Below are 23,110 nucleotides of genomic sequence, written 5' to 3' on the forward strand. Positions count from 1 at the left end.
ACAAAAGAAAAAACAAAAAACAGGTGGAAGGGAAGGGAAGGAAGGGAAGGGAAGGGAAGGGAAGGGAAGGGAAGGGAAGGGAAGGGAAGGGAAGGGAAGGGAAGGGAAGGGAAGGGAAGGGAAGGGAAGGGAAGAGAAACCCTCCCTTAAAATGAAAGCGAGCTCCCAGCTGCTTACAATTGCCTTCTGCCTCTGCCTCTCCCTTTGTTTGGCCCTTTCAGACTCCCGCTTCTCATACTCTTTGCGGTATTCTTCCCTCTTCAGCCTTTCGTGCTGATATTCCTCGTAGCTGTCATACCTGAGAAACATAACTTCATCATTAAGTCAACCGTCAACCGCCTCCATTTACCCAAGCAAAACGAATCATGATGGGGGGAGGGGGCAGGGTTCGAGCTAACACCGCGTCATCTAGAGGAGGGGGTGAGAGGAGCAGAAGGAAAATGACAGGCGCCCTCACCTGGGCCTCCGGCTGTAGGGCGACCCGGAACGTGATCTTGCGCACAGAGGAGAATTTCGGTGCGCGCGGTGTCTGCAGTGGCTCGACTCATAGTAGTAGCAAGATCTGGGAGCGAGAGGAAAAACAGAGAGGGCATTTGCAACCGCCGCTTCACCCCGGTTTACTGGCACGACAGAATAGCCCCCGGAACACCGTGTGACAGAGAGCGGCTTTTTCTTCCTAGCTACTGGTGAGATTTCCCGGTGGCGGTTTGTGATGGTGTAGTCAGCTTAGAGGTCTGGGGAGTGATGTGTGCTTTCCCAGCCTCTCTTATTGATGCTAACGCCGAGCGCCAGTCTGGTACAATGTCAGCTTTATCTCGCGTGGATCTCAACTGTACTGGCACAGGGCAACCCTCCAGGTAATGGAAAAAGTTAGGGGAGCAAGTAGGTTTCTTACAAATCGCTCTCTGTGATCCGACTGGCTCAAGCCACTGTGCTCAAGGCTGACAGATTTAAGATGAGGAGGACTGTCTGTGTGACAACATCCTCGTTAGTTCCAGAGGCACTGGGGATGCGGTGTTGAGGGGCCGGGCTGCCTGTGGGTTGCGAGTGCGTGTTTTGGTTTGTTTGTTTTTTTTTTGTTTTTTGTTTTTTTTTTTTTTTGGTTGGTTGGTTGGTTTGTCTGTTTTTTGGACCTGACGCTCTGGGGTGGGTGATGACAAGGTTACCTTGAAGAGGATCTACTGCCTGGGGACCTTGATCTTGACCTGGAATATGGTGATCGGGAACACGACCTGTGTCGAGAAAAGGACCTTGAACGAGAGCGCATCCTTTGGGGTCTTTGAGAAAATAAGGATTTGGGTGGTGACACGGAATCTCTACACGGAGAGTTAAAAGAGGAGCAAGAAGGCGACACATCGAACAACGAATAGGATTGTGTGCCATCCCAAGGGTAGTTCAGTTTATCACTTTCATCTTCACTGTCATCAAACAGGCCATCCATGGCTAGTCCTGAATTTATAAACATAGGTAGTTTGGAGAATTGTTCATTACTGAAATCACTGTCCCTCAGTTCACTGGTCTTGTCTGCTTCGTCGTCAAAAACAGCTTGACTGGGATGACCGAAGTGCTTGTTCAGCTCGGCTCGGATTTCCTGGTCTTGGAGCTGTTTTCTGGTGCTGCAAGGAGAGACCTGCTTGCCCGCCCCCGGAGTCTCTCTCAGGTAGCACTGGTCTGAATCTGTGGAAGAACAAATCTGCCCCTGCCAGTCGGAGGGGGCATCTTTATATTCTAGTTGTCTAGAGTCTTGGAGCTCCTGTGATATATTAATGAGTATTTCCGTTTTGGAATTAATCGACTGACAATAGTCATGGTCACCAAACAGCCGTAGGCTGGGCCGCTTGGCCTTCCTTTCCTCGTGTCCACTGGTGAGCACGGAGGTCTTGCTGAGTTGTGCGTACAACTCAGACTGCTCGGGCCCCTTCTTGGTGGAGTTATTGCCTTGGGTGCCAGGAGGCTCACTGTACCTGGGCTTCTTTGATGGAGGAGGTCCCACAGTCTTGCAAGAGGACTTCAGCTTTGGAGAAGTCCTGAAAGGGTTATCTTGGTTGGCTTTGTGAGGAGGAGTAGTGGGCGGAGTTAGGCCTATGGGAAAAAGAAGGAGGGGGGTGGGGAGAGAGACAAGAGATGGAGATCATGTGGTTAAATGCCAGGACAAGTGTTCCTAACTTCTCCAGGGCTTCAGACAATGGCGAGAAAGAAGGTACACGAAATTCATGCAAGGCCTGAAAAAGTACCTCTCTCCCTGTAAGCCCCTGTCACCAAGAAAAGACAGATTTCACTACTGGCAGGCAGCAGTGAAATCTGTGATATTTTGTGTTTTAAATGCCAATGCTAACAGACCTGGCTTCCCAGAAAACTCGAACGCCTCCCTACCGGCCTCCACGGGCACCAGGCATTACCCAAGCTCGCATTTCCAAGGGCACCGTGCGTCTGCCTTATGGAACATTAACACAGCACGGCCCAGGGGGATCACAGAATAGCTTTGGTAGCCTTTGTCTGCAAGGAATTCTGAGGAGCACACAAGTGGCTCAGAAAAATTTCCCCAATCGAGGATCACTACCCAAGGAGCCCCAGAACTCGGCAACTTAAAAAAAAAAAAAAAAAAGATGGGATGACAGACAGCAAATGTGGGGCAGGGTGGGAAGGACACAGACAACTTCAAAGGAAGTCCAGTAGAACACGACAGACGAAAGCAGGGAACCAGACAACTGTGCAACTTGACGGCAATGATTCTTTTGTCTCCACAGTTCATTAACTTAGTAAACCATGGCTAATGTAGGTATAATACTTTCTTGTAAGCATAACTAATACATTCTGTCTAAAATATGGTTCTGCAACAGAAACCTAAATGAACAGGAACACTAAATATTGCAGTGCTAGTGGACCATTTTATTTAGAGCACAACATCGGGGCGGGTTAGGAGGCTGAAGGACTGAAACGGACCCAAGCTCCGGCAACCAACTAATTAAAAAAAATAATAATAAAATAAAGGGAGACCAGAGACACCCCATCGGTTGGTGTCTTTCGTCCTTTTCTACAGAAGAGCAGAAAATGCCATCAGATGGCCACGGTGGGAGAGTCTGTGAGCTGTAGTTGCCTCCACTATGTTTCACCCCTGAGAAAGTTCTACTCATCCCTTCACACCGAGGAAGGATAATTGGGAAATGGCTCCAGAGTCCAAGGAACTTTGAAGAAGGGCACGCTAGGGTTCAAATGACTTTACGCTTACAAGGGAACATTTGAGTTTACAATCCATTTTCTATTCGGGAGGATGGGTGAACGCTGTTCAGCAGAGTTCAAGTCTGTTAACAAGTCTGGGGTTAGACTTAAGGCAACTGCACATTTCAAGGAAATGGCAGAAAAATCTGACTTTGCTGGAGAAAAGGGAAAAAAATACACACACACACACACACACACACACACACGACCAAGTAGGTCACAGAAAGCCACATGCAATTTTGGTATGAACAGGAAGATACTGCCTCTTTTTCCTACTTTGCAATAAAAATATGGAAGAAATTAATATTTCCTGTATAATAAAATATTTGACACCACTATTTGGCAATTTTTATTCTGTACGGCTAAAGCTTTCTAAATGAGGGGAGAAAGGCTACAAAAATGCAAAGTAATGTGACTTTGGAAATCCATCCCAGAAAATTCAGAAAGACAGGGGAATACAAACACAGAGAAGGGACCCAGCAGAGTCCCAGAAAAGCTCCCTTGATTAGCAGGCACCCCCACATGCCTTCCGTACTCTTCATTTGAAGGTAATAGGGAGGTGACATATTGTACAATGAAACCTCCATGTCACTGAGGCACACTCTCCTTTTGTCCCCTCTTTCATGGACAGGTATGCCTTTTACTCGCTCTAAGAGATTCTTATGTATTCAATCTTTCTCTCTCTTTGTTGCCCTTGTTTCCTTTACCTTTCGCACTGCCCCGTTTCTAACACTCATTTCTACCACATGCTGTCTTCAGTTACCATTACAACAAATTTAAAGATACTAATGCTCCTCCAAAGAAACGATAAATTCTCAGATACTTCTCACAGGAGGCTAAGATGCCCAAAGAAATAATGATGAATAATCTCTCTTTGCTCAGCCAATAAAAGTCAAATATTGCAAATGACATAGCCTTTGAATAGGGGAAATGACATTCGACATCCTAAAATCCAATTCCATAAATCTTCTCGTGGTTCCCAAATTAGAGTAGTTGTTACATTCCTAATAATTTATTGCCAGGATCACTCGTTTGATACTTATCAGATAATGCTCTATATTCTTGCTCATCTCTTTTTTGAATGTATAGTTTATCTTGTCTTTCCAAATAGATTATATGCTCTTAGTAGAATGTTGCTTGGGCTTATTTGTGCAAAAATTCTTGTACTTTTTTTAGAAAAATTTTTCTAGATTCTCCTTTAGTAGCGGGTCTTATATTTCAGTGGCTCAAGAATACCTTGGGAAGCTGGTCAAACATTTTTAATGAGGTGGTTCATGGGCCGCATATGGAGAGCCTCTGTCCTGTCATGTCTAAGTAGCACATTGCCTTGTTCTCAGGTGTATGTATTTTGACTGACATTCTAGACTTATAAAAAGAAACCCTAAACTTCAGAAACACCAAATTAGGCCACTATTAAAGAGAGACTAGTTCTAAAAATAGCTCAGCTATCTAGGGATTTTAAATATAGAAATTCTTTTTAGTCTTGAACATTCGAAACCCTTGTCCTAGTACCTAAGCTCATTATCACTTAAATAACTGATTCTCAAGTTGCTCTGGGGAGTGGCGACACCCTGATGGTAGTTTGTTTGTTTGCTTGAGTTTTTTTGTTTTTGTTTTTGTTTGTTTTTTGAGTTAAAAACAAAGCCTTTTCCCTTCTGCACATTTTGGAGGGCCTATGGGGGTGGAGCAGAAATTCACTGGGCTTGTACTCTGTGCTGGGTAAGACACCAAGATGCTGGTATTTTAGGGACTTCATGGTTCCTTTTAATAAACGGGCAATTCCCTAAAACTTGAAGTAAGCGTATGTTCTTGCATATGTGCATAAGATTTCCGGAAACACTCCGAGATAACCAAATAGACCCCACGAGGGAGAATACGAGGGGTGGAAATTTCTGTGGGCACTGCTTGTTAAAAAAAAAAAAAAAAAAAAGTAATACCTGTTTCATGGATGGAAGTTATTTCAGGATTAGTGAGTAGGTGGGTAAGGGAAAACAACTCAGATAATTCCCTAAACTTTTGTACTGTTTACTGAAATATCTTTATTCAGAGAATACCTCCAAGCAAGACTGGGAAATCTCAAGGATGCAACCACCAGTGCCTAAGTGAAAATCTATTTCCAGATATAGTTGAGACCTAAAGCAAAACAAAGCAAAACAAAAGCGTGAGAAGCACTGTATATACTTATATATATAAAATAGTGTCAAACTTTCAAGAGCCGCTGATAGGACAGAGACCCCTTGCCGCACCTGAACTAATTGGATTTCTCCCATTTCCCCACCCAGAACTCTGTCCCCTGCGGGAGGGGGGCAGTCAGTACTCAATTCCTTAATGCCACTACCTTTGCTCATCTTCCCTCTAATGGCCAGACTCTCAATTTCACCCCACAAGCTTAAATCAACAGGGCTAATGCCTCCCATAACCTCCGGATTATTTCCTGTGTGTTGATTTTCCGGGGAATGTGTACATTTTGGTGTTGACAGTACAAGGTATATTCCGTGCTCTCTCTTGAACTTAGCAGGTTTTGACAGATTTATGTGAGGACAGATGGCCATTACAGGCTGAAGGCTGACAAGAGGCAGTTCAGAGCATTGCTAACACACTTGCACAAACTCTCAGCAGTGCAGCACTGTGCAGAATGTAATTCAGACTATAGCTTTTTTATTACTGCCTATTTTCTTTTGTCAAAAGAGCCTGCTGTGCAGAGCAACAAATGGCTGCTATTACCCGGAATGTAATGGGTGTCAGACAAATCACGTAACACAAACAATCAAGAGTATGTAGGTCATATTTCAACAGAGCACAACCTTAGCAATATTTATGATTACTGCATTGAAATGTGTTCTATAATAAACAAGTACCTCTGCATCACTCACACTTAGGCACTTCTGCAAAGCAAGTCTGGGAAAAGTGGTGCACACTCCACAGTCATCTTTTTAAACAGCCCTTTTATTTAAAAAAAAAAAAAGTCAGAGACAAGTTTTGTTTCGTTTTTCATTATGGGCTATAAAACGATTTTCTTTGAGGAGTTCTCTCTTGGGTTTGTTTGTTTAATTGCATGACTCTGATAAACGGTGACTCCTCTGTGTTTTGCATGTTCCACTGTCTACGCAGTGACTTCAGCAGGGTTTTGCTTGTTGTTTTTTGTTTTTGAATAGTTTACAGTATTTTGCAGACCCTAACGCTGTATCTGTGCCTTGCCTCGGAGTTTCTTTGACGGTGGGATTTCCCTTAGGCCACATGTCGATTCAGATATTTCTTAAGGACAAACAGTGGGAAGATGAGGTTCTCATTTGCTTCAAGCCTTCCCAGAAAAAAAGAAGGACTGGGCAGAGAGGCGTGTGGCTCCTCCTACCCACACAATCTATGCCTCAAGAATCTGGAGATTGTAGGAAGGGTTGACACTCAGTATGAACTGTGACTGCTCTGCCACTGAGAATATTTTGTTAAAAGAGTTGCTCCTGTGGTCTCACCCACCCCCAACTTCCCCGGAACTCACCGGAGCCCCAGAGGAGCCAGCCACGGAAGTGTTAATGCTTGCACAGGGGAACATCCCACACCCTGCCCAGTACTCTGGCTGCCATCAACCCCGGCTGGTCTGAGGGCCAGTGCTCCTGCCTTTACTGCTTTTTCAGTATTTCCTACATCACCCCTGATTCCCGGAGAACAAATCGGCCTCACGGAAAGCCTTCAGAACATTCCTAGGACATGTGCCTAATTCCCCAACTCTTGCTCATGGAAGATGAAGATACTAATTGGTTCCCCTTGCACTTTCCCACAGAGCTGGGGCAGGAGTAGGGATGAGGGTGGGGGTGAGGGGGTGACGTTTCTGGGAACGTCGATCACCAACTCCCCCCACAAGCTGATGTGGGAGAGGAAATCACTGTGTTATTCTTGGCTTTAAAGAAATTTGGATAGTATTATTTCCTGAAAAGATAACAAAGGAATGATCATTCCAGATGTTGGGTCAAGAAGAATGAGATCAAAAAAAGAAAACGAAGAATGGAGTTGAAATATGGAGGAAACCCCTGACAGTAAGAGGTGCCAAACACTGGAATGGGCTGTAAAGAGAATTTGTGGGGTCTCTCTTTCTTGGAGTCTTCAGGCTCAGTAAAGGATTATATGACCTGTCAAAATCACTTTCCAGTTCTCTCATGCTATGGTTTTCCTTTGAAAACTACCAACTACTGCTCATATTTGGCTTTGGTTCATTTCCCCAAAGATAAGTCACATACAAAAGAAGTATATACCAAAAGCGTACAGCAAATCTATGCTCTCTGTCAATATTCTGTCCAGCAAAACAGATTTTCAAATGGGAAGTCCAAAAATGGCAATATAAAACTCTACCTAGGGGCACCTGGGTGGCTCAGTCAGTTAAGCCTCCAACTTCGGCTCAGGTCATGATCTCACGGTTCGTGAGTTCAAGCCCCACATTGGGCTCTGTGCTGACAGCTCGCAGCCTGGAACCTGCTTCGGATCCTGCGTCCCCCTCTCTCTCTCTCTGCCCCTCCCCCACTCACACTCTGTCTCTCTCTGTTCTCAAAAAATAAACAAAAATGTTAAAAAAAAATAAAACTCTACATAAAAGAATAAGAAACGACAAGCTGATGGGTTAATGAGTGGGTTCTTTTAAGAACAAGTCCACCAAAGCTCAGTTTGAATGTTGGCCAATTTAAGCCAAGGGAAAACATACAGTGAAAAACAAATGACACCAAACACTTGTCCTCTATCATCAAAACCACGAGGAAACTGCAATACCAATGGAGGAATATACTGTTAAGACCTAGTGCGTTAGGGTGATGAAACTGCTGATTATTTTGGTCTTCCCCTTCCCCCTAATTAGTTATAACATAGCCATCTTGCTTTTTATTACTTCTACAGAAATAATTTTAAAACCGGTTCACGTGTACATGTACACATACATACATGTGAAACAGTTGAGCTGACATTGCCTTGCCATTTCCATTTCAGAAGCAAAAAGTCTAGCACTCTGAAAATCTCCATATGCAATAGATTTAAATGCCTTCTGCCAAAAGAGCATTCTCTCCTCTCATCTTGTTTTACTAACAGCTATTTTGAAATCAAATTAGTTTTTACACCTGTAAAAAAGAAGCGTTTTTTTTTTTTTTTATCAGCCCAAATGAGCTAGTTTAGGACAATCACAAAGTCAGACCAGCTGGCAATACCTAATAAAGCAAACTTCCTGTCTCATCCCTCCTGTTTCCCAAAGACTCTGCAGATGGGGCAGAGGGATTTTTCTGGAGGTCTCAGAATTTTGTTGACTCTTTACATCTGCACGTAAATGTTTGGAACATGTCCCTAAAATTTGTGAAAGTAAAGAAAAAGGAGACACCAGAAGGTCCTGGGCAACAGCTTGATCCATTTCCTCGGCCATAACGAAATGGATTAAGCCTGTAGACCAAGGATCAACAAATCAACAACATGAATGTTTCCACCCTGTCCACCCCCTTGCTGCACCAACGGCAGACATCACTAATTGGTCATGACATTTTCACCGAATACAGACTTGGCCTTGGAATCCTCCTCAACACAATGCTCCTGGCAGCCAATACCAATCAATGACACTTGGCAAGTGAAATGAAACCTATTTAACATAACACATGTTGACTACTATCTTTAAAATTCACGCTTCAGGAAGGAGACATCATCTCTAGTTGGACAGACGTGCTTTGAACCCAGGGTCCACCACGAAGCCAGTGTCAACACACAGGTTTTTCCTCAACCAGGAAATGGCCAGAGAATCAAAAAGATAGTATATATCACATGCTTACTAGGGAGTGGCTAATCTCCAGAATGTGTAGGAATAATAGAAGTAGCTATTATTGACAGAGTATCAGAGAGGAGATTGTTCTTCCTTGACTTGGTAAATCCATACCCATACCAAAAATGGTATGTGCTGAATTTCATATTAGAGAATTAGAGGGATTTTGCCACAAAGAGAATATGTAACTTCATATGAGTGTGCCAAGGAGAAAACAACATGAAGGCCAATGAAAGGGAACAGGTGAAGATATCACAAGTTGAAAAGATGAGCGACAGGGTACAGACACCTCAGCAGATAAAATTAAGGCAGAATCAGTAATTAAATACCTTATATTTATTGAATACTTATATATGCTGGCACTGGAGTAAACCTTTTTTCACATTTTATCTCAATCCTCAGAGAGACCCAATGAGATACTGGTGCTGTTATTATCTTCCCTTGGTGCATTAGGATCCTGAACCTTACAGAAGTTAATTAAAATGACCAAAGGCCATATTGCTAGCTGGTAGATCCAGAATTTGAACTTGGGTTTATCCAATGTCAGAGCCAAGGTTTTGCATAACTTCACTAAGCTATGCTGCCTGCTTTCAGAAAATCATAGTAGACTACTTTTATTTGGAGCTTTGCTGCTTATAAAGTTTTAAAATTCTGGTTGAACGCACACAAAATTGCCATTTTAGGATGTCAAAAATAGTTGAATGCTGGCAATTTTATTTTTCCAACCTATATTTTAGTCCTTTAAGTCAGACGGTAATTCGATTGGGGGATTATAAGTATGATTTTAACATTAAGGAAACTAAGACCCAGAAAAGATTAAGGAGAGAGAAAAGCGTTTTAGCAATTAAAAGACGAAGGGGGAAAAGCGCATGGCCCGTCTTGCAGTTCCTTACTGATGTCACTGCCCATGCCAAGTTCAGTGTTACTAAAACATCTCTTTGATTTCCTGCCTTCTTGCTTCTGCTCCATCAATATCTTCTCCCCTTGGTCCCCTGGGCAGTTCAAGTCTGATACAAATATTCCTCTCCCTAAGGCTCCCCCAGTCAGTTTTGCCTACAGAGAGCAGGGTTCCTTCCACACTCCTTTCCATGGATCGCCTGGGTCCTTGGCTAATGATATCACCTCAATGCTTCCTTTGGTCCTTGAACCGTCTTTGTAATCCTTTTCAACCTTCTGCGCAGTCATTGTATTTAACTTGAAGCAAAGTGACTTGATAACTTCTTTTCTCCCTTTGGTGATTCTCCTGAGCTGCAATCAGTGTGCATCACATCCTCCAAACACTACTATGCAAGAAGTTTTACTAGAGATTGTTTCAGGAGATGGAGATCATAACCATCACATACGGCAGAGCGTTTCAAACCCACAATATCTCTACCAAAAAAAAAAAAAACTTCCTTACATCCTTCTCCAGTCAAGTTCCAAACTTCTCTTCCTAACCTCCTTCTGCCTGCTGCAAGTTTCTCCTCAGTCCCTTGTTTTCCTGGAGCTGTAAATTCTTTCTAGTATGTAATGCAATTTGACCCCACCTCACTTTCTCTAATTTGCATCTTTACACTTAAAACTACCATGCTCAAGAAACTAAAAACCACCCCCTGGGCCCACCTTTCTTAGAAGATAACAAAACATGAGAGGTAATAAATATTTCGCCTTCATGCTACTTGTCCCATGTGTGTTATTTCCCCAACAGACTATAAGCCCATATCCTTTTTTTTTTTTAATGTTTATTTATTTTTGAGACACAGAGACAGAGCATGAGCGGGGGAGGGGCAGACAGAGAGGGAGACACGGAACCCGAAGGATAAGCTCACATCTTAAACACAAGACTATTGAGCAGGCCAAGTACAATGCTTTATGCTTTGTACGGATCAGTCTCTAGGCTTTATATTTGCTGTACATCCACTAAGACCTATCATATTGCAAGCATAGAGCAGGTATTAAAAATGTTGGTAAACTGATTTTCATTGTACCCAATAATCTTTCAAAGCACCAAGAAGAAAGGATTTAAACCAGTCAGACAAATTCTGATTCACTGACAGAAATAAATCCACTGTGTATATTTTTAAGGATTCTAAATATGTGAAAAAAAATGTATCTTCTATAAATCGCTACTTTTCTCTCAATAGCGTGGGCTACTAAACTTTCAAAATGATAATTAAATTATTTAAAGTTAGGTTCCTCTCAAGAAGAAAAATGCTAAAACTTTTGCAAGAAGAAAAAAGAAGTGCTTTTTTTTTTTTTTTGTAACACCATAGTCTCACTAATAGAAGGAATGCAATTAAAGTGACATTCTCATATATACATGCGAGCAAAACACTTCAAAAACAAAGATACCTAGGGGCACCTGGGTGGCTCAGTCGGTTAAGCCTCCGACTTCAGCTCAGGTCATGATCTCACCGTCCATGAGTTCGAGTCCCGCCTCGGGCTCTGCGCTGACAGCTCAGAGCCTGGAGCCTGCTTCGGATTCTGTGTCTCCCTCCCTCTCTGACCCTCCCCTGTTCATGCTCTGTCTCTCTCTGTCTCAAAAATAAATAAACATTTAAAAAATTAAAAAAAAAAAAGATACCCAATGCCAGGAAGGATGTAATAAAGCAAGTATATCCATGGAAGGATATCCATAGGGTGATAAATGAAAGCACTTCTTTTGGAAAGCAGTGTGGCAATCTATACAAGAAGGCCCTAAGATATTATATCTTTATACTCATTATTAAAAACTACTAAGAATTTGTTTTGAGACAATAAGATTAAATTTATGAACAGAACCAACAAAACCCACAAATAATCCAATTGAAATGGGCAGAAGACCTGAACAGACATTTTACCAAAGAAGACATACAGATGGCCAATGGACACATGAAAAGACGCGTAACATCACTAAATCATCAGGAAAATGAACATTAAAACCATGGTGAGATATCACCTTATACCTGTCAGAACGACTCGTATCAAAAGACAAGAAATAACAAGAGTTGGTAAGAACGCTGAAAGAAAGGAACCCTCGTAACTTCTGGTGGGAATGTAAGTTGGTGCAGCCACTATAGAAAATGATATGGGGGTTTCTCAGAAAATTAAAAATAGAAATACCATCTAACCCAGTAATTCCACTGTTGGGTATTTACTCAACAAAAATGAAAACACTAATTAGAAAAGATATATGCATCCCTACATTTATTACAGCATTATTTATAGTAGCCAAGATATAAAAGCAAGAGATGAATAAAGAAGATATAGTATACATATAAAATGGAATATTACTCAGCTATAAAAAAAGAATACAATCTTGCCATTTCTGAAAGCATGGATGGATCTAGAGTGTCTTGTGCTAAGCAAAATAAGTCAGACAGAGAAAGACAAATCCTGTATGATTTCACTTATATGTGGAATCTAAAAAACAAAACAAGACAAAAAACGAACAAACAAAAGCCAGAAACAGATTCACAAATGCAGAGAACAAACTGGTGGTTACCAGAGGGGAGGGAAGGGGGGGCGGGGATGGGCAAAATAGGTGAAGGGGATTAAGAGGTACAAACTTCCAGTTATAAATATGTCATGGGGATGAAAAGTACAGCATAGGGAATTAATCAATAATATTGCAATAACTTATATGTTCACTAACAGTAACTACACTTATCCCGGTGAGCACTGCATAATATATAGAAGTGTTGAATTACTATGTTATATACCTGAAACTAGTATAACATTACATGTCAACTATACTTCAGTAAAAAAAAAAATAAATTATGAGCAAACATTTCTAATGCAGTGCTATTTCAAAACAGTAACACTTTAAAACAACCAAAATTTATAATAGGAGTATGATGAAACAAATTTTGATGTACTTACTAAAGCTAATGTCATACAACACGTTAAAAGCCTGACAGTAAAAGGCCGGTGAAGATATGAAAATTTCTTATTAAAATGCTAACTGAAAAGTCAGGATGCAAAATTATATATACAAAATGACTATGGTATAAATATAATGTATAAAATTATCCATAGGGAAAAAATACTATGGATAACTGTACATCTTAGAATTACAAAGAACTTTTCTACTAGTTTATATTTTTGACATTTTTACAAGAAGATTAAATTATTCATAATATAATACATAATACAATAATAAAAATGTTTTAACAGAAACCTGGGTGTGGGTATACACGGTGGAAGCTTTCTGAATCCTCTTTGGAACAAAGTAACTGCCTTTTACAACATTCTGCACACTCATGTTTAGTAGATTCAACTGAGTTCTTATCATGATCCACAGTAGTATTTCCCAAACAAGGTGATGTCTATTATAGTGGTAACTGGAATTATGTAAGATAATAAAATATTACAAAATTGAATGACGTATACGAAAAATAGTTTCCATCAGAAGAACCAATAAAGGTATCCCACTAAAAGAAGAGTTGTCAAATAAGTTGTAGACAGGTGGTATTAGAAATACTGGGAAAACATGGGAAATGATTATTATTATTTAATTATGTGAAAATCATAAAAATCTAGGATGATTTTGCTCTCAGGCTACAACACAAATATCTTTAATTCTTTTCCTTTAAAAATCAAGAAATGAACAGTGTATACCATCTATGATACATTATTAGTGCAGTTTGTGCCAGAAAGATGAATGGATTGACAGGTTGGACATTAAAGTTGAAAGCAAAGGTCTCTGTGTCTTATACAGAAAATTTGATACTTGAATGTTTCTTTATATGATTTCGGCAAAAGTAAAATGACAAAGCTGTATACTTTAATCAACTTTTTCAACAGACCCACCAAATACTCATTCCAACTGGTCAGATAAGAAGGTCTCTGCTGCGTATGATACACACACATAAAAGCTACTTATAGGAGTAATTATAATTTATTTAAGAAATGATGTAAAGCATATGCTTTTAAGCAAATCTCTGTGCGCGTATATGTATGTAGGCATATAAAGATATGTTTACATTTGCATATGTATATGTCTGTATACACACACATACACACATAAAGTATATATAAATACCATGAATTCAACTAATCTACTGCTTGAGCAAATCATGCGATCATGCGATAGACCTTTTTCGTAAGGAGGTAATTTAGCAAACTCAAAGTGCGAAATTAAACTTAGCAACAATGACCATGGTGCATATAGGCACTATAGTTCTGGTTAAAGGAATCTTGTTTAAGTTACTGTTCCTTTACCCTTATCAGCAATGGCCAGAGCCAAGGAACTTCCTACTCAGACAAGCCTAAGATTCACTTTCTGGTGTAGTTTAAGTACCTCCACATAAAGCACTCAGTGCAAAGGCACTTTTTGTAACCAACTTAGAAGTCTTCCTAGGAAGTCCCTGGATGATTAAGTTACTTAGGGGTTACTCCAAGTTTTTAAGGCTCCTTCCTCTTCAGTATATAAAGTAAGACTCACTAAATGAGTCCAGAAGTCCAAATGGTAAAGAAAATCACTCTTGTTTGAGGATATGGGAATACATTTCGTTTTGGTGAATGGGCAGATTTTTATTTTTCGCCTTTGCTGAAAAGATATAAAGATGGTAACATATATAGGAGAGATCATATTGTTAAGTACAATGGCGAGCGAGAAAATATTTCAATTAAAACATCGATGTAATCACTTTGCTCCTTGGGTTCAGAACTTTGCTCCCTGTTTTCTAGCTCTGTGATCTTGGGCAAGTTACTTAACATTTCTGAACCTTATTTCCTCATCTTAAAGATGGGAAAACTACCACTATCTTCGTGAGGTTGTTGTGAAACCAGTCAAAAATTCCTCATGTTTGGGGCACCTGGGTGGTTCAGTCGGTTAAGCGTTGGACTTCGGCTCAGGTCACGATCTCGCGGTTCTGAGTTCGAGCCCTGCGTCGGGCTCTGTACTGAGCTCAGAGCCTGGAGCCTTCTTCCCATTTTGTGTATCCCTCTCTCTGCCCCTCCCCCCCTCACACACACACTCTCTCTCTCTCTCTCTTTCTCAAAAATAAATAAAACATTAATTTTTTTTTTAATTCCTCCTGTTCAAGTTTTGGGGTCTCAATCTGAAATAGGGTTATTCAAGGATCCAAAGCAATAATACACATCAGAGGATCTGGCCCCAGTCTGACACACACAAAAAATGTCTTCTTTAAAAAAAAGAAGAATAAACGAAAATATTTATAGGTAACTTCTTATCCAATGTTGTTTGTACTATTTGTTAATTTCATTAATCACATACAGAATACATGCTTTCATTTAACACATATTTCATACACACACACACACATAACTACACACGGTTCCAAGTGATATATAAGGCTTACCTGCAGTTCCAGAGAGTTCCACACTTAAGGTTCGTTCAATAGTCTTGTTCTCAAATGGGGAACCCTTGGGGTCACTGGAAGATATGGCACATTTATAAAAACAAACTGAAATGGAGTTGCTGTAGCCAAATGTATTAGAACCCCCTTCCCTTTCTGAAAATGGTTACATTTCTTAATACTTACTTTGGTGACTCTGGGGTCAGAGGAAGAGATAAAGTTGTTGGTTTGGCTAAAGGAAAGAAAAGGAAACTAATTATGAAATATTGAGGGGTTTTTTTTTAGATTTTTTTTACTACAATCAGGTTGGAAACTGGAAACTGGAAAACTAAATTACGGAAATCCCTGAATATTGGATCAAAGTCAGACAACAGTCCATTATGCTAAAACAAATTCCAAACAACATTTGCATCAGTAAACTATCATTCAAAACCACATACAAAAACCAGAATTTTCCCCAAAATGTAGCATCTCGGTTAAGGATACAAATTTTGCATCATACCATCAGAGAGAAATAATGTTTTCTATTTTAATTTGGAATACAGTACACGGTTTGTTTAGACAAGAAAACAGCAGAATAACTATCAGACAACAGAACGTTATGAATATTCAGTTGATTTTTCTCCTAAAATGTATAATTTTGTATCTAGCCCTGAGAATAGGTTATATCTATGAGGCCAAAGCTCAAGCAATAACCATTCCATTTACTGAAAATTAATTGAGAGATTATGACAAATTGTGGACATTGACCCAGATGGTTTAAAAGAGGTTTAGATCCCCAAATCTTACAGACTACGGAAGTAAAATACTGCATTTATCAGTGGAGAGATCAACAGACTTGCAAAGAGAGAGCTCATTTACTTCCTTTTATGCTTCCTAAATCTTACCTCCTACAGGTGGCATTTCCTAATTAGGAGGGGTGGAGTAAGAATATTCTCACTCCAAAATTTCAATTGCTTCTCCTTGGCAGTCTTGTATTTTAAACAGAAGGAGGGGAAAACATGATGAGAAACGCACTTGGGATATACATCCACATATTATGCATATATGTGCTTATCTATAAAGATATATTTACATGTAAGTAAGTTTATGTCAATTTCTTCTCATTAACATAACTACTTTCAAAAGGTCAAGAGGTAGTCATTTACGTAATGAAAATCCTAGACTTGAAAATAAAAAGGTCTCTAGAACAAACTCTTATTTTAGAGATGAAAAACCTGAGGTCTAACGATATGAAATGATATTTCGAAGGGCCATAAAACTAGTTCCTGGCAGAGTCAGCCCAGAATATGTTTCCTTTTTCCTATTACCGAAAGGAATTGCATTCGATAGATATTAAAGTAAATTAATCAACCCCAGTAATTAAGGTCCTTTGAAATGTGAAAATATTATTTATGTCCAAATTAGGCTGAAATTACATACTTTACTTGGATAAATAGTATTTACATATTTAATTTGTCGATTTAGATTTGGTTTTTAAACAATTGAATGGTTTATCATCTATCCAGTGTGCATCCAGAAATATGAAGTTCATGCTGTCTTCTACAAATTAGGTACATTGATTGATCGGCTTTTATATATACAGATAAATGAACTGGGTTTTACATTAATTGTTTTAGTATGTCTGATATAATGAGCCTTTCCAAAAGAGCACACTCGTGAAAGAAATTTACCAACTTTTTCAGTGTTCAACTAATAATTAGGATCACGCATACAGGTTTCATGGAAAATGTCACCAGATAGGAACTGTGTGCTATAGGTCACACAATAAATAGACATTGAAAATCGGTCTTTGAAATTCCAGTTTTCAAGGTGTAGGGTAGGCTACCTGAAATGCTCAAAGGAAGATTCCTAACATTCTGATAGTTGGGTATAGGTGATCATGATACCATGATTCCTGAATATGCCCACGGTCACAAAAACTACCACTAGGGGAATATTGATATGGTTTCCTGGGAGTTTAATCCACACCATTCCAATGACTGATAGACCAGGGCCTCTAAGATCCTTGAGGGCAAGAATGCATCTTTTTCCTTCAGATCATGGTATTTTCGACCACGTAGACCCTTGGTTATTGTCTCTAATTGTGAATACATTTTTTTCGGTTTGAATAATAATTTAAGTAAGTCCTGAAGCTGAGCATTTATTTCCTGTTGGTTATCCACAGCCAACCATTTTATTTTTTGTTTTAGGCCTTTGATAACTTCAGGAATTTTGCGGGTTTTTTTGGTCACTCGTTTTTGTTTTTTGTGTTTTGTTAACAGGCCTTGTTCTGGGATAAACTTTTTATGCTTTGTCACAGACAAAATATCTTTTTTAAAAACCCATACAGGGGCACCTGGGTGGCTCAGTCGGTTAAGCAGCCAACTTCAGCTCAGGTCATGATCTCACGGTCTGTGAGTTCGAGCCCCGCATCGGGCTCTGTGCTGACAGCTCAGAGCCTGGAGCCTGTTTCAGATTCTGTGTCTCCCTCTCTCTCTGACCCTCCCCCATTCATGCTTTGTCTCTCTCTGTCTCAAAAATAAATAAATGTTTAAAAAAATTTTTTTTAAATAAATAAATAAATAAATAAATAAAAATAAATAAATAAAAACCCATACAAAGCAGGTCTCTAAGGAATATATCCTCCACAGGCCAAGTTAACGCCTCACTGTCATGGTTTTGTAAGAGGTTACAGTAATATTAGTGGTAAATGGTAAATAGTTTGATTTAAAAAACAAACAAACCGAGACCCCCCAAACTCTCAAAATCCAAAAGGGCCAAATAAAGTCTTAAGAATGTAAAAATTAAAAAGATGTTTAGGGATGCCTGGGTGGCTCAGTCGGTTAAGCACTGAACTCTTGGTTTCAGCTCAGGTCAGGCTCATGGTTGGTGGTTCAAGCCCCGCAGGGGGCTCTGTGCTGACAGTGCAGAGCCTGCTTGGGATTCTCTCTCTCTCTCTCTCTCTCTCTCTCTCTCTGTCCCTCCTGCACTGGCGCTGTCTCTGTTTCTCTCAAAATAAATTAACGAACTAAAAAAACAAACAAACAAACAAACAAAAAAAACCATGTTTAGAACATGTGCTGCTTGTCTGGTTTCACGCACTACAGGGTTTCAGCCGGCTTAGGACTCCAAATTCAACTCCAAAAACGCTGAACTCATGACTAGGACACACTAGGACCAGGGGGAGAGCAGCCCAGTGAATTTTTCATCCCCTCACTAGAGCAAGCCCAGCTGCGCCCCCTTCCCCTGAGGCTCTCTCCACACCACTGCGTCCCAAAGCGCCGCGGGTTCTGCTCTAAGCGAAACTGTTCCCGCGCATGCGTGTGAGGGGCCAATCAGGGCAAGGTGAGCTGCAAAACAGCTTGGCCCATTTCAAGAAATCTCTTTCCCTGAACCGACAGAAAAGGATAGCCAAGTGATTTTGAGATAACCACCAGGGAAAACCTTATTGAAAGCCAATTTCAAACTCTGAAAGAAGGTTCCAGAAGGTTTATGGGGACGTAGGGATGAGAGAGGGAAATTCAAAACACTGGAAAGAAAATACTTATTAAAAGCAGCAGCAACGGCATACCTGTATGAAATAATCATGGTTCAAAACAGGGATCAGGGACTACCACTCTTCAGCTGGAAGGGGAAGTTGAGGAAACAAAAGGGGAAAAAAAGAAGTGGGTGTTTGTAATGGCTATTTTACAATATGCCTGCTTCCACTATAAGGTTAAAGGTAGGGCAAATGTGGAAGCTGGGATATTTTAAAGCAACAGCAACTTTCATAAGCTTCTCAGACAGGACTTTTGTGAGGGAAGAGCCAAAAAGAAAGAAAATTATATCTCGGCCAAGGCAGGTTTTCCCCAAATCACCCTGATCTGCCTCAGAAGCATCGGCCTTCCAGCAATGTATGGGAATAATAAAAATCACCCCAGATGCTTAGTTTGCTCTCGGCCATATTTTTTAATAGAAAGCAAATGAAAATAAATTCCAGGAATTTCCAAATCATTATTTACAAAATAAAATCTATGAGTGTAACATGTGGTCTTAAAAAAAAAAAAAAAAGAAAGGGAAGAATACACTTAATAATCGGGAGAGGCTGCATACATTATTATGTACTATTTCTTAAGGTATGTACAGCAAATCAACAATGCCTCATTTTTGCCATTATTAGAAGAGGGAAAAAATAAAATCTTTTTAATATTGGCTAGCCCAGCTTGCTCAGAATTTCAATTATCTCAGCAATTCAGATTTCACATAAACCTTGTCCGAGGTAGCTATTCCCTTTACACGCCCGCCCCCCCCCTCCCCGTCCAGTTCACATTTCAGGTGCCTTTTGGTGATTATGAATTCGGCCGCATATCAGCCAAAGAGGACGTGTTCAACCTGTGTCCAAGGGAAGATTTTTTTTATTTTCCTTAATCTCTACCCAAGTGCTGAATCCTCTTTCCAGAGAGACGGCCGCGGAGCGAAAGCCCAAAGTGGGGGCATCGCAGCGCGGTGCAGGCCGGGTTTGCCTTCGGCTCCCTCCCCGGCAGCCTGTGTTTGGGTCCCCAGCCTACCTTGTAAATGTTGAGACTGCGACTGTGTGTGGGACTTCTTTTTGGAGGTGCATTTGTCTCTGCTACTGTTCCTGTTCTCTGTGGGTTTGATATGAGGTGGGTCATCATTTGTGGTCAGATACTTGAGCAGCTCCGAGCAGGGACGTCTTTGTGGCTTTTGCTGTTGACAAATGCTCCTCGCTTTATTGCTCCATGAATTCTCGGTCTTAAAAACGAGGCATAAAGAAAAAGCTAAAATTAGTGAACTGAACCTTATCAGAATGGATATAGGTTTTCTGAAGAGATGAGATTTTCAATGAAGTGTTCAGTCTAAGTGTACTAGATCTATGAGCTGTGAATAATTGTTTGCAGAACAAGGAAAGAAAATTACATTTAAAATTCCTAAATGACATTTAGGCAGCTTTTTATTTCATTTCTCCTACATTTCAATGTTCCTACTCAGCAACATGTAACTAACAAGACCCTATAGCGCCTTTACTGTGAATAAAAAAAAATAAGCTGGTTTAAACCTTAATTTGCCACTGATTGCTGGAGCCCCGTATTCACAATTCTCTTAAGTACCCCTTAACGCTCCGTTTTCACTCACAGTGAATGGCAAGACAAACATTGTTTAATACAGCCCGCTAACCGAATTATGTCATTGCCAGCATTCTATCCAATTAATGGCAGAGACAGATCTTTTGCGGTGATTCCAGAACAGTCTTTCTCAGGTTAGACAGCTGGCGAAACGGCAGTCCTGCATCTTAAAGTCACTCCTAGACAATACCAGCCTATCAGCAAATTTTATTGTAACCCACATTGCCGCACGTATTAATAAAGTGGGCAAGGAGTAACAGACGGTGGAACTTCCATTCCAATCATCCGAAGACAAAGCATAAATGAACTCTTTCTAGTTTAAAGTAGCTGGAGCGCTGCTTTTGGAAACCCATTTCATATAGTTTCACAGTTAGAAAGCAACTGCGGGATCCCAACTGAATACGTAGAAATAAACCTATCCTTTGTTTTACAGCTTCAAGCAAAATCCTTTGTTAGTTTCCCTCCTATATTACAAAGTTCACATCGTACCTTGACGACTGCAGGGTTTGTTCTGATCCTGTGATTATGGTTTGCATGGTTCTGGGTACTGAGACCACTGCATTCATTATAACTTAGCTGAGTATTGGCTGGTGCCAGTAAGAGCTTCTTAAGCTAGAAACATATCAGGGGGAAAAGCAAGAGAAGTTATGCATCTTTTAAGCATCTGAATAAGCTATTGAAATTTTAAACTTAAAATTAATTAATTATAATTATAAACATTAATTCCATCACTCTCTAATTATATTCACACCTCGGCACAATAGTGCTAAAGGAAACATATTTCGAAAAAGAAAAATTTGGCATTACACTACCAACTGTGAAAGTATGTCCTTTCCCTACATTTGAGACTAAGTGTTGTCTACTTTGATTTTTTTTTAAAGATAAAATAAGGCAAAAGGATCTTCCTGAAAGGGTTTCTAAATACCTACTAGATGAGAAATGCTGCCTTGCTAAATGAGGAACTGGGGACTGGGGACAGAATCTATGTATTCTGTCCCCTCAATAACCCAAATGCATCAAGTGAAAATATATACAATATTCCGCAACGCTTTGAAGGATATTTCACAATCCATTTTAACTTTACTGATTCAAATATTTGTGATGAAAGTGTGGCTATCACTGAAAAAGATTTGTAAGTAGATAGAGTCGGGAGATGTGATTCTGGTTCACGCAAAGCATTTACTCTCTCTTTTTTTCTGAAGTTTATTTATTCATTGTTAGAGAGATTGTGTGTGCACACGTGTACATCAGCAGGGGAGGGACAGAGAGAGAGGAAGAGAGAGAATCTCAAGCAGGCTCCGCATTGTCAGCGCAGAGCCCAACACGGGGCCCGATCTCACGAAGCCATGAGACCATGACCTGAGCTGAAATGGAGTCAGATGCTTAAAGCGACTGAGCCACCCAGTCGCCCTGTCATTTACTCTTTCTTGACCTCTGTTTCTTCATTTGACTTGCTGGCTTGCTGGGACCTCCCTGCTTGGACAGGCAGGATGACTCTGAATCAACAACTCCTCCTAGTCGAATCAGTTATGCGGATGCAAATCATCTGGTATCAATGTAAAGAAATCAAGAGAAATGGAGAAACGGTGTGTGTGTGTGTGTGTGTGTGTGTGTGTGTGTGTGTGTGTGTTGGGGTAACAATTACTTAGGAGACAGTTTCTTCTAAACCAGAAAACTCAAAATGCACAGGCATACGAATAGAGTCTCCATATGTTTACATGGAGTGCTTTCCACATTTAAAAAACTTAGAGATGGGAGAGAAACAACCTCTAAATGGCATGCCAAGGAACATTATTAAAGTTTGGAGAACAGCATTCCATAATTTACATAGTGTGGTCTTACATCAGATTTATGGCAAATGACAAATGGCTACCATAGATGAGAAGGTAAACTGTGTCTTAGAACTAATAAAATTCTGGTCAAGCACTGCATCGAAAAGAAAATTTACTCTTCATTGCCAACAAATTCACTCTTCATTGCCTACCATAAATTTAGGGAACTTAGGTTGCAAATGTGCTATTATTTTTCAATCTTCATAAGAATTATGGATCTAAAACCTTAAAATATTGCATATCCCTTTTTCTACCTTTTATTTCTAGAATCACGGGCATAAGAATAAAACTACAGATATGTCGATTATTACATTATTTATGATGGTGAAAAAACAGGACAAAGACCAAATATCCAACCACAAGAAATCTCTTAATGAATTAGAGCATCTCCAAACAGTAAAGTCATGTATAACACTAGCAGTTATGCATATCTAAAATTCATAAATATGATAACAGATCTTAAAACAAGAGGAGATTTCAACCTTTTTTATATTAGAGATTATTTGAAATCACAGGTGAATTTTTGGTGCATTCATTTCGGGTCATCTACGTCTTCTAAGTTTCTACCACGAACATAAATAATGCTAAGAAATAACGATACACACACATCCACAGCCATAGACAGTTAAAAACAAACTTCCGTAAGCCTACGTGAAGACTGTTAACGACCAACATTCTTTTTTTTTTAATTTTTTTTTCAACGTTTTTATTTATTTTTGGGACAGAGAGAGACAGAGCATGAACGGGGGAGGGGCAGAGAGAGAGGGAGACACAGAATCGGAAACAGGCTCCAGGCTCCGAGCCATCAGCCCAGAGCCCGACGCGGGGCTCGAACTCACAGACCGTGAGATCGTGACCTGGCTGAAGTCGGACGCTTAACCGACTGCGCCACCC

The 23,110-nt window shown here is 40.2% G+C and overlaps 1 protein-coding gene across 3 annotated transcripts in view; it reads right to left on the reverse strand.

Moving 5' to 3' along the window:
• PPARGC1A (PPARG coactivator 1 alpha) overlaps window positions 1-23,110 on the reverse strand; it is a 179,515-nt gene that overhangs the window by 19,654 nt on the left and 136,751 nt on the right. For 2 of the 3 annotated variants that reach the window (XM_047090903.1, XM_047090902.1), the window contains exons 4-10: window positions 20,874-20,996; window positions 19,809-20,013; window positions 15,466-15,511; window positions 15,283-15,356; window positions 1,167-2,082; window positions 458-562; window positions 178-298 (exon numbers count right to left, since the gene is read on the reverse strand). In XM_047090903.1, the coding sequence (XP_046946859.1) occupies window positions 178-298; window positions 458-562; window positions 1,167-2,082; window positions 15,283-15,356; window positions 15,466-15,511; window positions 19,809-20,013; window positions 20,874-20,996 (1,590 nt within the window). The remainder of the gene's footprint in view (window positions 1-177; window positions 299-457; window positions 563-1,166; window positions 2,083-15,282; window positions 15,357-15,465; window positions 15,512-19,808; window positions 20,014-20,873; window positions 20,997-23,110) is intronic. The other variant, XM_047090904.1, reaches the window with a different exon arrangement.

Source organism: Lynx rufus, unplaced genomic scaffold (genome assembly GCF_022079265.1).
Source record: "Lynx rufus isolate CCGP_SWC_20201006 ecotype Redwood Valley unplaced genomic scaffold, mLynRuf1.p SCAF_3, whole genome shotgun sequence".
NCBI classification, from domain to species: domain Eukaryota; kingdom Metazoa; phylum Chordata; class Mammalia; order Carnivora; family Felidae; genus Lynx; species Lynx rufus.